General features: G+C 45.2%; 1 protein-coding gene across 8 annotated transcripts in view; it reads left to right on the forward strand.

Annotated features, from left to right (window-relative positions):
* Positions 1–12332, forward strand: part of LOC110504760 (lysine-specific demethylase 6A) — a 95934-nt gene that overhangs the window by 16755 nt on the left and 66847 nt on the right. For all 8 annotated transcript variants that reach the window (XM_036975180.1, XM_036975182.1, XM_036975181.1 and 5 more), the window contains one exon: positions 2147–2267. In XM_036975180.1, the coding sequence (XP_036831075.1) occupies positions 2147–2267 (121 nt within the window). Of the gene's footprint in view, positions 1–2146; positions 2268–12332 lie in introns of those variants that run through there.

Below are 12332 nucleotides of genomic sequence, written 5' to 3' on the forward strand. Positions count from 1 at the left end.
TGTCTGGTCTGGGGACTGTTTAATGTTATGCCTCTGTCTCTACCAGTCTGTCTGGCCTGGGGACTGTTTAATGTTCTCCCTCTGTCTCTACCAGTCTGTCTGGCCTGGGGACTGTTTAATGTTATGCCTCCTGTCTCTACCAGTCTGTCTGGCCTGGGGACTGTTTAATGTTATGCCCCTGTCTCTACCAGTCTGTCTGGCCTGGGGACTGCTTAATGTTCTCCCTCTATCTCTACCAGTCTGTCTGGCCTGGGGACTGTTTAATGTTATGCCTCTGTCTCTACCAGTCTGTCTGGCCTGGGGACTGTTTAATGTTATGCCTCTGTCTCTACCAGTCTGTCTGGCCTGGGGACTGTTTAATGTTCTCCCTCTGTCTCTACCAGTCTGTCTGGCCTGGGGACTGTTTAATGTTATGCCTCCTGTCTCTACCAGTCTGTCTGACCTGGGGACTGTTTAATGTTATGCCTCCTGTCTCTACCAGTCTGTCTGGCCTGGGGACTGTTTAATGTTATGCCTCCTGTCTCTATCAGTCTGTCTGGCCTGGGGACTGTTTAATGTTATGCCTCTTGTCTCTACCAGTCTGTCTGGCCTGGGGACTGTTTAATGTTATGCCCCTGTCTCTATCAGTCTGTCTGGCCTGGGGACTGTTTAATGTTATGCCTCTGTCTCTACCAGTCTGTCTGGCCTGGGGACTGTTTAATGTTATGCCTCCTGTCTCTACCAGTCTGTCTGGCCTGGGGACTGTTTAATGTTATGCCTCCTGTCTCTATCAGTCTGTCTGGCCTGGGGACTGTTTAATGTTATGCCTCCTGTCTCTACCAGTCTGTCTGGCCTGGGGACTGTTTAATGTTATGCCTCCTGTCTCTACCAGTCTGTCTGGCCTGGGGACTGTTTAATGTTATGCCCCTGTCTCTATCAGTCTGTCTGGCCTGGGGACTGTTTAATGTTATGCCCCTGTCTCTATCAGTCTGTCTGGCCTGGGGACTGTTTAATGTTATGCCTCCTGTCTCTACCAGTCTGTCTGGCCTGGGGACTGTTTAATGTTATGCCTCCTGTCTCTACCAGTCTGTCTGGCCTGGGGACTGTTTAATGTTCTCCCTCTGTCTCTACCAGTCTGTCTGGCCTGGGGACTGTTTAATGTTATGCCTCCTGTCTCTACCAGTCTGTCTGGCCTGGGGACTGTTTAATGTTATGCCTCCTGTCTCTACCAGTCTGTCTGGCCTGGGGACTGTTTAATGTTATGCCTCCTGTCTCTATCAGTCTGTCTGGCCTGGGGACTGTTTAATGTTATGCCCCTGTCTCTACCAGTCTGTCTGGCCTGGGGACTGATTAATGTTATGCCTCTGTCTCTACCAGTCTGGTTTTCTGTTAGCTTGTCTGCTGTGCACTCATTTTCACTGCCAATCTGTTCCAGCCTAGAGAAGCTAATGTGCCTACCACTCTGGAAGGAAGGAATGAATAAGAGAGAGGGAGGGAGGGATGAAGGATTGGAACAGGGAAAGGAGGGGGAGGGGGAGTGAGGCCAATGGGTTCAGAATGCTTATCCTGTGAGTTTGTGTGTAGTGAGATCAGTGTTTCTACTGTCGTCTCTCGTGCTGTGGCCCTGACATGCGATAGCCTTTGTTTTCACAACTGCACTGTGAGCGGATTGTTTTTGTTTGTGTAGGTTCTTGTAATTGTTTGTTTATGTGTTGAATATGGGTGTTTGTATATCAGAGGGGTGAAGCAGTAGAGTGGGTCAGGTTTATTTTGCAGCCTATATAGTTTGTTTATGTTGTTTACATCAGTGTTGTTATGGATGGGGGTTATGTTGCCAAGGTAACAGCTCTGCTTGCTCTCTTGCTTCTGTTCATTCTCTCTCATTCTCTGTGGCTCAATCCAGAGATGCTCTAGCAAGGCAAAGAGCTGCAGGACTCTTCTACGCCTCTGAATGTAAAATACAAATGTATTGTACAATAGTAGGAGCATGTCAAGGTTTTTGTTCCTCGATTTTTATCCCAGAAAAAAAGCAGCCTCATTTAACATATCGTTATTTCTACACATTTTTGCTTTTGTGAATTCGTTTTTTTTTTTTTGTGTGTGTGTGTGTGTGTGTTTTGTTCCATCCTATGTTTAATGCTCTCGTCCTGTTTCTCTCTGTATGCAGGGCGATAAAAGCATTTCAGGATGGGCTCTATATTGACCCCAGTTTCTCCCGAGCCACAGAGATCCACATGAGACTGGGCCTCATGTTTAAAGGCAACACCAATTACGAGTCCAGTCTGAAGGTATGTACTATTAAAGGGCTGATCCCAGTTAGTCGACTGCATTTGATTTTTAGTCTCTATCACTTCCCCATTACATGTAACCAGTAGTACGTTTACCGTAATTCCTATCATTTCTAATCTACGTTTGTTTAGATTATGGTAATTTATGTTAATGCGTTCAATTTATTATTATTTTAATTATTCCAGTCTTACCGTTCACATTGTTGGAGTGGACACAGTGTTTTCAGAGTGCACAACCCATGCTACGCTTGCAAGAAACACGTTTTTGTTTATTTTCATGCCATTTACAAGTTTTGTCAATTCAATTTAGTCACTATGTTTAGTTTGGAGCGATTCTGTCAATGTTGAGTAAGGACGCGTACCTGATTATGCATAGAAGTATATAGGCTACCTGGGCTGCGAGCAAATGTATATGGGGATGTGATGGTGTTTCTGATTTGCTTCACCTACCACCACTAATGACCTGTGGAGCTTCTCAGAGTAATGTTTTCTTCACCTCAAACATCAAGCAAACAAAGTCTGTTTTTACATCCATTGAGAATGACAACCAATTCCTCAATGTATTTGAAAAGTCTTTCCAGCGCTCTCCTTTTCAAAAACCTCTCAGCGTGAAAGAGAAAAATGTCATGTTCTGATCCAGTGGAAACATCATAGAACAGGCCTACCTGATTACTTCTTATCAGTGCTTGACTTGGACTGAAATAGGTTCCGGTACTCATTTTGGGTAGTGATGCACCGATATGACATTTTTAGCCGATACCGATATCTGATATTTTCCTTGCCAACAAAAAGATACCGATAACTTATATTTAAAATTTTAGCTGCCTTTGAAGCATTCTAGTACAGTTAAATAGTTAACACACACACATGGACACAGCGGTCTAAGGCACTGCATCTCAGTGCTAGAGGCGTCACTACAGTCCCTGGTTTGAATCCAGGCTTTATCACATCCGGCTGTGATTGGGAGTCCCATAGGGTGCCGCACAATTGGCCCACCATCGTCCGGGTTTGGCTGGGGTAGGTTGTCATTGTAAACAAGAATTTATTCTTAATTGTCTTGCCTAGTTAAATAAAGGTTACACACACACACTGACCAAAAAGTTATTTTGTTGCCATTTACGTATGTCCCCATTACCAGTAATACATCATCAAAACCTATTTCTTTCACTTTACTTCCTGTGCTGTTTCGTTGTTCATTTGTTCAGTTGTTTCATTCTCAACCAGGATTTCTATGGGAACGCTGTTTGGGTCTTTGCGTGTCAAAAAATATACATGTTAAATAACACTATTTGACGTGTCAGATAAGCTTGTTGACCAATCAGGACCTGAATATGGCTGCACGTCACATAACAATTTAACGCATTCATACATTTCTTACGTAGTTATTACACATTGATTACACTATCACTCGTATTTCACGTCACAATGATTCATTGATACATATGCCTTGATGATGGTAAAGTTGTCTCGCGCACGTACAGTGCTGGTCATAAAAAAAAGAAGCTAGCTCATTGACGCAAACAATGTTCTTCCCCAGAAACAGCAAAACGGCAATCTAGGTGTCATCATCTAAAAAAAAAACGAATTTAGAAGACAGTTCTTATTTGATTAATGGTGGTTGGACCCATCTATGTGAAGCTAGACACAATACGGATTAGTCACAATAGTGGAGTTTGCAGTTAGCCATCAAAATAAAAGTATGACATAATTCTACCTTTTGTATTAATTTGTATCACTGTCTATGTCATACTTTTATTTTGAAGGCAAACCACAAATTCCTCTATTGTGCCTAATCCTTATTGTGAGCAAATCAAGTGCACTATAAATCTACCGCTGGCATAAAAGAAAGCCACAGCAAAGTTGATCACTTTCAACACTTATTATTTTTTTTTACAAGACATGAAATGTTCTTCCTATTTCCACTCAGTGCTACATCACTCACTGCAGCAGTAATGAATGATCGGAGAAGTGTATCATTAGGCATGTGTTATTATTATTATTGGCTTGGGTCTTTTTTTTTAGAATATCAACAATATCGCGAATGTCAACATATCTAGATCTCTGCCTCTCTCTTGAGTCATTTTGTCTTATTTCATCAAACCGTAAGCTTAAAGAATCAGACCAGCTTAATGCATATCGTTGATTCTATTAAAAACACATAGGGTGTGTCTATATATGTAAAAATACACTTTTAAAAATGTAAACCAATCGATTGGTTGAAAGAACAGACAACTTTTGGTCGACCAAGATTTTCTTTAGTCAGGGACAGCCTGCTGCTGTATAAGCCTAGGTATGTATCAGTGCTCTCCTTTATGACAGTCAATGTCTCCTATTTCACAGAACGATCTTCCCTACAGGAGTATGTGTAGAAAAGAATAGCCTGTTTGGTGGGTGTGTAGGCCTGTCTGGTGCCATTGACATTGACACTATAAGCTAGGGTGGATCTCTGTGTCTTTTCTCCTCTGTGACAGTGATACGTCTGAATGTATACTTTGTTCTGCTTTGTTTTGTCCAGACCAGACACACGCACCTGAGGGCTTCTGAACCAGACAGGGTTAGAGCTGCCATGCATTGGATAGGGCTAGGGGTTGAATGGTGCTATTATTACCAGCAGAGCTCAGAGAGGAGGAGCATGTAGTAGACTGTATGAGTCTAACATGGAATATGGAACGGTGGGTTTTCATGGAATGTGGAACAATGGGTTTACATGGAGTGTGGAACAATGGATTTACATGGAATGTGGGACGGTGGGTTTACATGGAATGTGGGACGGTGGGTTTACATGGAATGTGGGATGGTGGGTTTACATGGAGTGTGGAACAATGGGTTTACATGGAATGTGGAACAATGGGTTTACATGGAATGTGGAACGGTGGGTTTACATGGAGTGTGGGACGGTGGGTTTACATGGAATGTGGAACGGTGGGTTTACATGGAATGTGGAACAATGGGTTTACATGGAATGTGGAACAATGGGTTTACATGGAATGTGGAACGGTGGGTTTACATGGAGTGTGGGACGATGGGTTTACATGGAATGTGGAACAATGGGTTTACATGGAATGTGGAACAATGGGTTTACATGGAATGTGGAACAATGGGTTTACATGGAATGTGGAACAATGGGTTTACATGGAATGTGGAACAATGGGTTTACATGGAATGTGGAACAATGGGTTTACATGGAATGTGGAGCGGTGGGTTTACATGGAATGTGGAACGGTGGGTTTACATGGAGTGTGGGACGGTGGGTTTACATGGAATGTGGAACGGTGGGTTTACGTGGAATGTGGGACGGTGGGTTTACGTGGGACGGTGGGTTTACATGGGACGGTGAGTTTACATGGAATGTGGAACGGTGGGTTTACATGGATTGTGGAACGGTGTGTTTACGTGGAGTGTGGAACGGTGGGTTTACATGGAATGTGCAGCGGTGGGTTTACATGGAATGTGGAACGGTGGGTTTACGTGGGACGGTGGGTTTACATGGAATGGGGGACGGTGGGTTTACATGGAATGTGGAACGGTGGGTTTACGTGGGACGGTTGGTTTACATGGAATGTGGGACGGTGGGTTTACGTGGGACGGTGGGTTTACATGGAATGGGGGACGGTGGGTTTACATGGAATGTGGAACGGTGGGTTTACGTGGGACGGTTGGTTTACATGGAATGTGGGACGGTGGGTTTACATGGGACGGTGAGTTTACATGGAATGTGGAACGGTGGGTTTACATGGAATGTGGAACGGTGGGTTTACGTGGAGTGTGGAACGGTGGGTTTACATGGAGTGTGGGACAGTGGGTTTACATGGAATGTGCAGCGGTGGGTTTACATGGAATGTGGAACGGTGGGTTTACGTGGGACGGTGGGTTTACATGGAATGGGGGACGGTGGGTTTACATGGAATGTGGAACGGTGGGTTTACGTGGGACGGTTGGTTTACATGGAATGTGGGACGGTGGGTTTACGTGGGACGGTGGGTTTACATGGAATTTGGGACGGGGGGTTTACAAGGAATTTGGGACGGTGGGTTTACATGGAATGTGTAACGGTGGGTTTACATGGAATGTGGAACGGTGGGTTTACGTGGGACGGTGGGTTTACATGGAATGTGGGACTGTGGGTTTACATGGAATGTGGGACGGTGGGTTTACATGGAATGTGGAACGGTGGGTTTACATGGAATGTGGAACGGTGGGCTTACATGGAATGTGGGACGGTGGGTTTACGTGGGACGGTTGGTTTACATGGAATGTGGGACGGTGGGTTTACGTGGGACGGTGGGTTTACATGGAATTTGGGACGGGGGGTTTACAAGGAATTTGGGACAGTGGGTTTACATGGAATGTGGAACGGTGGGTTTACATGGAATGTGGAACGGTGGGTTTACGTGGGACGGTGGGTTTACATGGAATGTGGGACGGTGGGTTTACATGGAATGTGGGACGGTGGGTTTACATGGAATGTGGGACGGTGGGTTTACATGGAATGTGGAACGGTGGGTTTACATGGAATGTGGGACGGTGGTTTTACATGGGACGGTGGGTGTACATGGAGTGTGGAACGGGGGGTTTTGCATGCTATGTGGAACTAAGTATAAACTCTGACAGTCTATTAGCTAGAAAGGTATCATGGCGGTGGAGAGAACATCTTGCTGTTGTAAAGCACATTTTCTGCAATTCTATAAATGTTCCCATTGAGCTAAGAGAAAATGAGGCGTTTTTAAGCACATTTTTGGAAATTCTACCCATTTTGGCATGGAGACGAGGGACCATTTTGCAGTTAAAGCTAATTTCCCCCAATTCAATGCATTTTGCCATGGCTAATGTTGTTCCTCTGAACTAAATCAATGTGCATGTTCCCTGAATGTTCTATTCTCCCTGACTGTCCAGATTGTATTTGATTGTTAGTTCTCAAAAATGGTATTATAAAAATATATATATGTAGTTCAGTGTACTTTTTATCTGGTTTTGGTTGTTTAAGTTGACAAACTGTTTGTACATTCTGAAAATTACCAGTAAGTCGGCCCACCTAAGAATTATCTATACAGAAAAAACCCTGTAATTAACTCCATATTAAAGGGATAGTTTGAGATTTTGTCAATGAATCCCTTTATCTGCTTCCCCAGAGTTGGATGAACAGGAATAGCTAGCATGATAACTTCCTTCATTCTGGACGCAGAGACATATAAGTGGTATCCACGATGGTATTCTGTTGCAGCTAGCGGTATTTATAAAATAATGGTTTTTACATGGACAAATCCCTACAAATATTTTTTCAATAGTGGACACAGTTTGAAAACCCCTGCGCTAGGCTACTTACCATGTAACTATGGATTTGCATGCTATATGGAACTATGGATTGGCATGCAGTATATTGGATTAGGGGAATAGTCCTCAGGGATCTGTCCAATAGAGGTAGACCGATTTTATGATTTTTCAGCGCCGATAACGATTATTGGAGGACCAAAAAAGCCGATACCAATTAATAGGATGATTTTTTAAATGTTTTATTTATTTGTAATAATGACAATTACAACAATACTGAATGAACACTTATTTTAACTTAATATAATACATCAATAAAATCAATTTAGCCTCAAATAAACAATTAAACATGTTCAATTTGATTTAAATAATGCAAATCAAAGTGTTGGAGAAGAAAGTGAAAGCGCAATATGTAAGAAAGATGACGTTTCAGTTCCTTGCTCAGAACATGAGAACATATGAAAGCTGGTGGTTCCTTTTAACATGAGTCTTCAATATTCCCAGGTAAGAAGTTTTCGGTTGTAGTTATTATAGGAATTATAGGACTATTTCCCTCTATACCATTTGTATTTCATTAACCTTTGACTATTGGATGTTCTTATAGGCACTTTAGTATTACCAGTGTAACAGTATAGCATCCGTCCCTCTCCTCGCTCCTCCCTGGGCTCGAACCAGCAACACAACGGCAACAGCCACCATCGAAGCAGCGTTACCCATGCAGAGCAAGGGGATCAACTACTAGAAGGCTCAGAGCGAGTAGCTCCGCTAACTAGCCAGCCATTTCACTTCGGTTACACCAGCCTCATCTAGGGAGTTGATAGGCTTGAAGTCATAAACAGCGCAATGCTTGACGCACAATGAAGAGCTGCTGGCAAAACGCACGAAAGTGCTGTTCGAATGAATGTTTACACGCCTGCTTCTGCCTACCACCGCTCAGTCAGATACTTCTATGCTCAGTCTGATTATATGCAACGCAGGACACGCTAGATAATATCTAGTAATATCATCAACCATGTGTAGTTAACTAGTGATTATGATTGATTGATTGTTTTTATAAGATAAGTTTGATGTTAGCTAGCAACTTACCTTGGCTTACTGCATTCGCGTAACAGGCAGTCTCTTTGTGGAGGGCACAAGGACTAGTTAACTGTAAGGTTGCAAGATTATATCCCCCGAGCTGACAAGGTGAAAATCTGTCATTCTGCCCCTGAACGAGGCAGTTAACCCACCGTTCCTAGACCGTCATTGAAAATAACAATGTGTTCTTAACTGACTTGCCTAGTTGATTAAATAAAGGTGTCATTTTTTTAAACTTGAAATCGGCCTTAATTAATCGGCCATTCCGATTAATCGGTCGACCTCGACTGTCCAAATAAGGCTGCTTCAGCTACCACTCTCCCTCTCAGCATGTTGTATTCCATCACTCTAGGCCTAGACAGTGACCTAATCTAAATTACTGGCTGTGTTAGCTGTGGATGGATACACATGTTGTTATGGAGACTCTGGGTTTTCTCAGGACTGGGGAGATGGCCAGCGAGGGACATCCTACCCTGGGAGAGGAGAGGAACAGGCCAGTTGTCTGTCTCTGGTTCTGCACTGGCTTCCCGTTGATTGGCTGCTGATGGCCTATCAGCTCTGTGGAACACTTGTGTGTGTTTGTGCAGCACTGGATTCATGAGGCTACCGTGTGTGTGTGCAAACAGTATTATTGAGCTGCTACACACATGCTGCACGTCCTCTCTCTTCCTCAGTCACACACACACTGGCCCAGTTATCTACACAGAGAGAGCAGGAGGAGGTGTGAGCATATAGAAAATAGTAGGAGGGGAGGAGAGATGGAGAGGGTACGAGCAGACAATGGAAGGGAGGCTGAGTGGTGAGAGGGTACGAGCAGACAATGGAAGGGAGGCTGAGTGGTGAGGGGGTACGAGCAGACAATGGAAGGGAGGCTGAGTGGTGAGAGGGTAAAGGAGGGGAGAGGGTAAAGGAGGGGTGGTGCATACGGCCTAGTGGAAGTGGTTTCCCTCCCTCCTGAAAGAGGGAGGGGGGAGAGGCAAGTTGGCTGGATAGAGAAAAGGCATAGAGACGGTTTGTATTTTCATGTAAATGAAATCAATGAGCCAACCTATGGAAATATCCAGTCATTTAGCATAAATGGATGTGCTTTTGACACCACATGCTACTGTATCTACAACAAACACACCCACTCAGTCACTCTCTCAGCAGGTGCTAATGTAGGCAGTGAGGGAGACCGAAGGAGAGGGTTAGGGATCACTAGAGGAATTGATTAGTACATATTAGTCAGCTGATGAGGATCCATCTTCCTGGGGAGTGAGGGAAAGGGAGATCCTCTACTGCAGCCATCTGCTGAATAGTAATCAGTGACACCGAGAGGGGGAGATCCTCTACTGCAGCAGTCTGGAGAGCTGTAGAGAGGGAGGGAGAGAAGGGGAAAGGAAGTGCTGTAGAGGGAGAGAAGGGGCAAGGATGAGCTCTAGTGAGCTGTAGAGGGAGAGAAGGGGCAAGGAGGAGCTGTAGAAGGAGAGAAGGGGCAAGGAGGAGCTGTAGAGAGCTGCTGGAAGATATTATGATGTTTCAGGGAGGTCCTGCATCGTACAGAAGGTTTGGCATGCATGGTAAGAGTATTGTTTTGGTCTAGTGATACATTTTCCATGTTGAGTGTGTGTGACTTTGAAGATGTGTTTGTTTGTTCCAGGTATATCTCCTCAGTGTGTGTGAGATTAGCTGAACTGTGACTTACACTCTGCCAGCTCTGACTGAGGTGTGGGGGAAGGAGGTTGGCTGAGGGAGCCTGATTTTTATCTGCCTAACATTGACAAGTGACTCTGTGTGAGACACCGTTAAGTATGTTTATTTTAGACAGGTGCCTCTGTTGTTATTTTTGATGAGGTGTTATGCCTTATCTCTTTGATTTGGGTGACAGTCCTTTGTTTCCAGTGTTGCATTACCAGTACAGTGTGTGCATATGTTACAGTATGTATTTTATTATAAACTGGGTGGTTTGAGCCCTGAATGCTGATTGGCTGACAGCCATGGTATATCAGACTGTATACCACGGGTATGACAAACATGCATTTTTACTGCTCTAATTATGTTGGTAGCCAGTTTATAACAGCAATAAGGCACCTCGGGAGTTTGTGTCGCGCCTAACAGCCCTTAGCCGTGATATATTGGCCATATACCACACCCCCTCGTGCCTTACTGCTTAATTATACAATGTTCTGTTGGTGTGTCACAGGCTGGTGATGGCAATAAGATGTTGTCTAAGACAGAGTAATAAGGCGTGCTGCAGAACCTGTGATATGTTTTTTTTTCATCTTGGAGCTTAAGCATTATTGTCATGGTGTATTTGTGTAGGGGTCAGAGTATCTGAGCTGAGCGGTCGGAAATCAAACTCCAAGCTCATGGAGTGGTGCTTGCGCACAACCTTTCCAACCGCTCTGCTAAAAACCGCTCCTCCGAAGGGGAAAAAAAAAAACTGACGCTCCGAATTTGCTCCATTCATTAAAATCACTAATTTCAAATAGAGACTACCCTCTCAGCGCTCGGAGAGCAGGCCCGCCAGCAGTAGAGACCACCCTCTCAGCGCTCGGAGAGCAGGCCCGCCAGCAGTAGAGACTACCCTCTCAGCGCTCGGAGAGCAGGCCCGCCAGCAGTAGAGACTACCCTCTCAGCGCTCAGAGAGCAGGCCCGCCAGCAGTAGAGACTACCCTCTCAGCGCTCGGAGAGCAGGCCGGCCAGCAGTAGAGACTACCCTCTCAGCGCTCGGAGAGCAGGCCCGCCAGCAGGAGAGACTACCCTCTCAGCGCTCGGAGAGCAGGCCCGCCAGCAGTAGAGACTACCCTCTCAGCGCTCGGAGAGCAGGCCGGCCAGCAGTAGAGACTGCCCTCTCAGCGCTCGGAGAGCAGGCCGGCCAGCAGTAGAGACTGCCCTCTCAGCGCTCGGAGAGCAGGCCGGCCAGCAGTAGAGACTACCCTCTCAGCGCTCGGAGAGCAGGCCCGCCAGCAGTAGAGACTACCCTCTCAGCGCTCGGAGAGCAGGCCGGCCAGCAGTAGAGACTGCCCTCTCAGCGCTCGGAGAGCAGGCCAGCAGTAGAGACTACCCTCTCAGCGCTCGGAGAGCAGGCCAGCAGTAGAGACTACCCTCTCAGCGCTCGGAGAGCCACTGGGGATGCTAAACAACCTTCGGGCCACTCTTACCAAGCTGGGCAGGGATGTGTTTTCTTATTATTTTTCTCTCTTGGTAGACCTAAGGGTTATTTTACCTAATGTCCTTATCAAAACAGAAAATCTCCTTGAAAGAGGTAATATGCCAGGCACATTTGGCCGAAATCAATGGTGGCCTATTGTATAGATAATAGAACAAATGAACAAAACTTTTAGGAGATCTGATTTTTAGTTTAGAAATTCTTTGCTACAATGACACACTAGCTACCCACCTGGTTACTTTATGTTATAGCATGTGCACGTACTAAGTACACCATCATGCTTTTGGGATACTTATCTTTTCAGATTTCACAATGATTCTTTAGTTGTGGACACTACATTTCCTCCTCATCTTTGACTACCAACGCATGCTGGGCCATGCATGCCCTGAGCTCGTGAAGTGAAAGTTACTGGAGCGTAATTGGACCGGGCAAGAAGGCCAACACTCAAGCCTTTGGGGAAATTGGCGCCACGCTCCAGTCAAAATTGGGCACGCTCCATTGCTCGCTCCACTCCAGCTTCGCTCTGCTAGTAATACTCTGATAGGGGTGTAGCATGTGCAGGCTTTCGC

Source organism: Oncorhynchus mykiss, chromosome 3 (assembly GCF_013265735.2).
Source record: "Oncorhynchus mykiss isolate Arlee chromosome 3, USDA_OmykA_1.1, whole genome shotgun sequence".
NCBI lineage: Eukaryota > Metazoa > Chordata > Actinopteri > Salmoniformes > Salmonidae > Oncorhynchus > Oncorhynchus mykiss.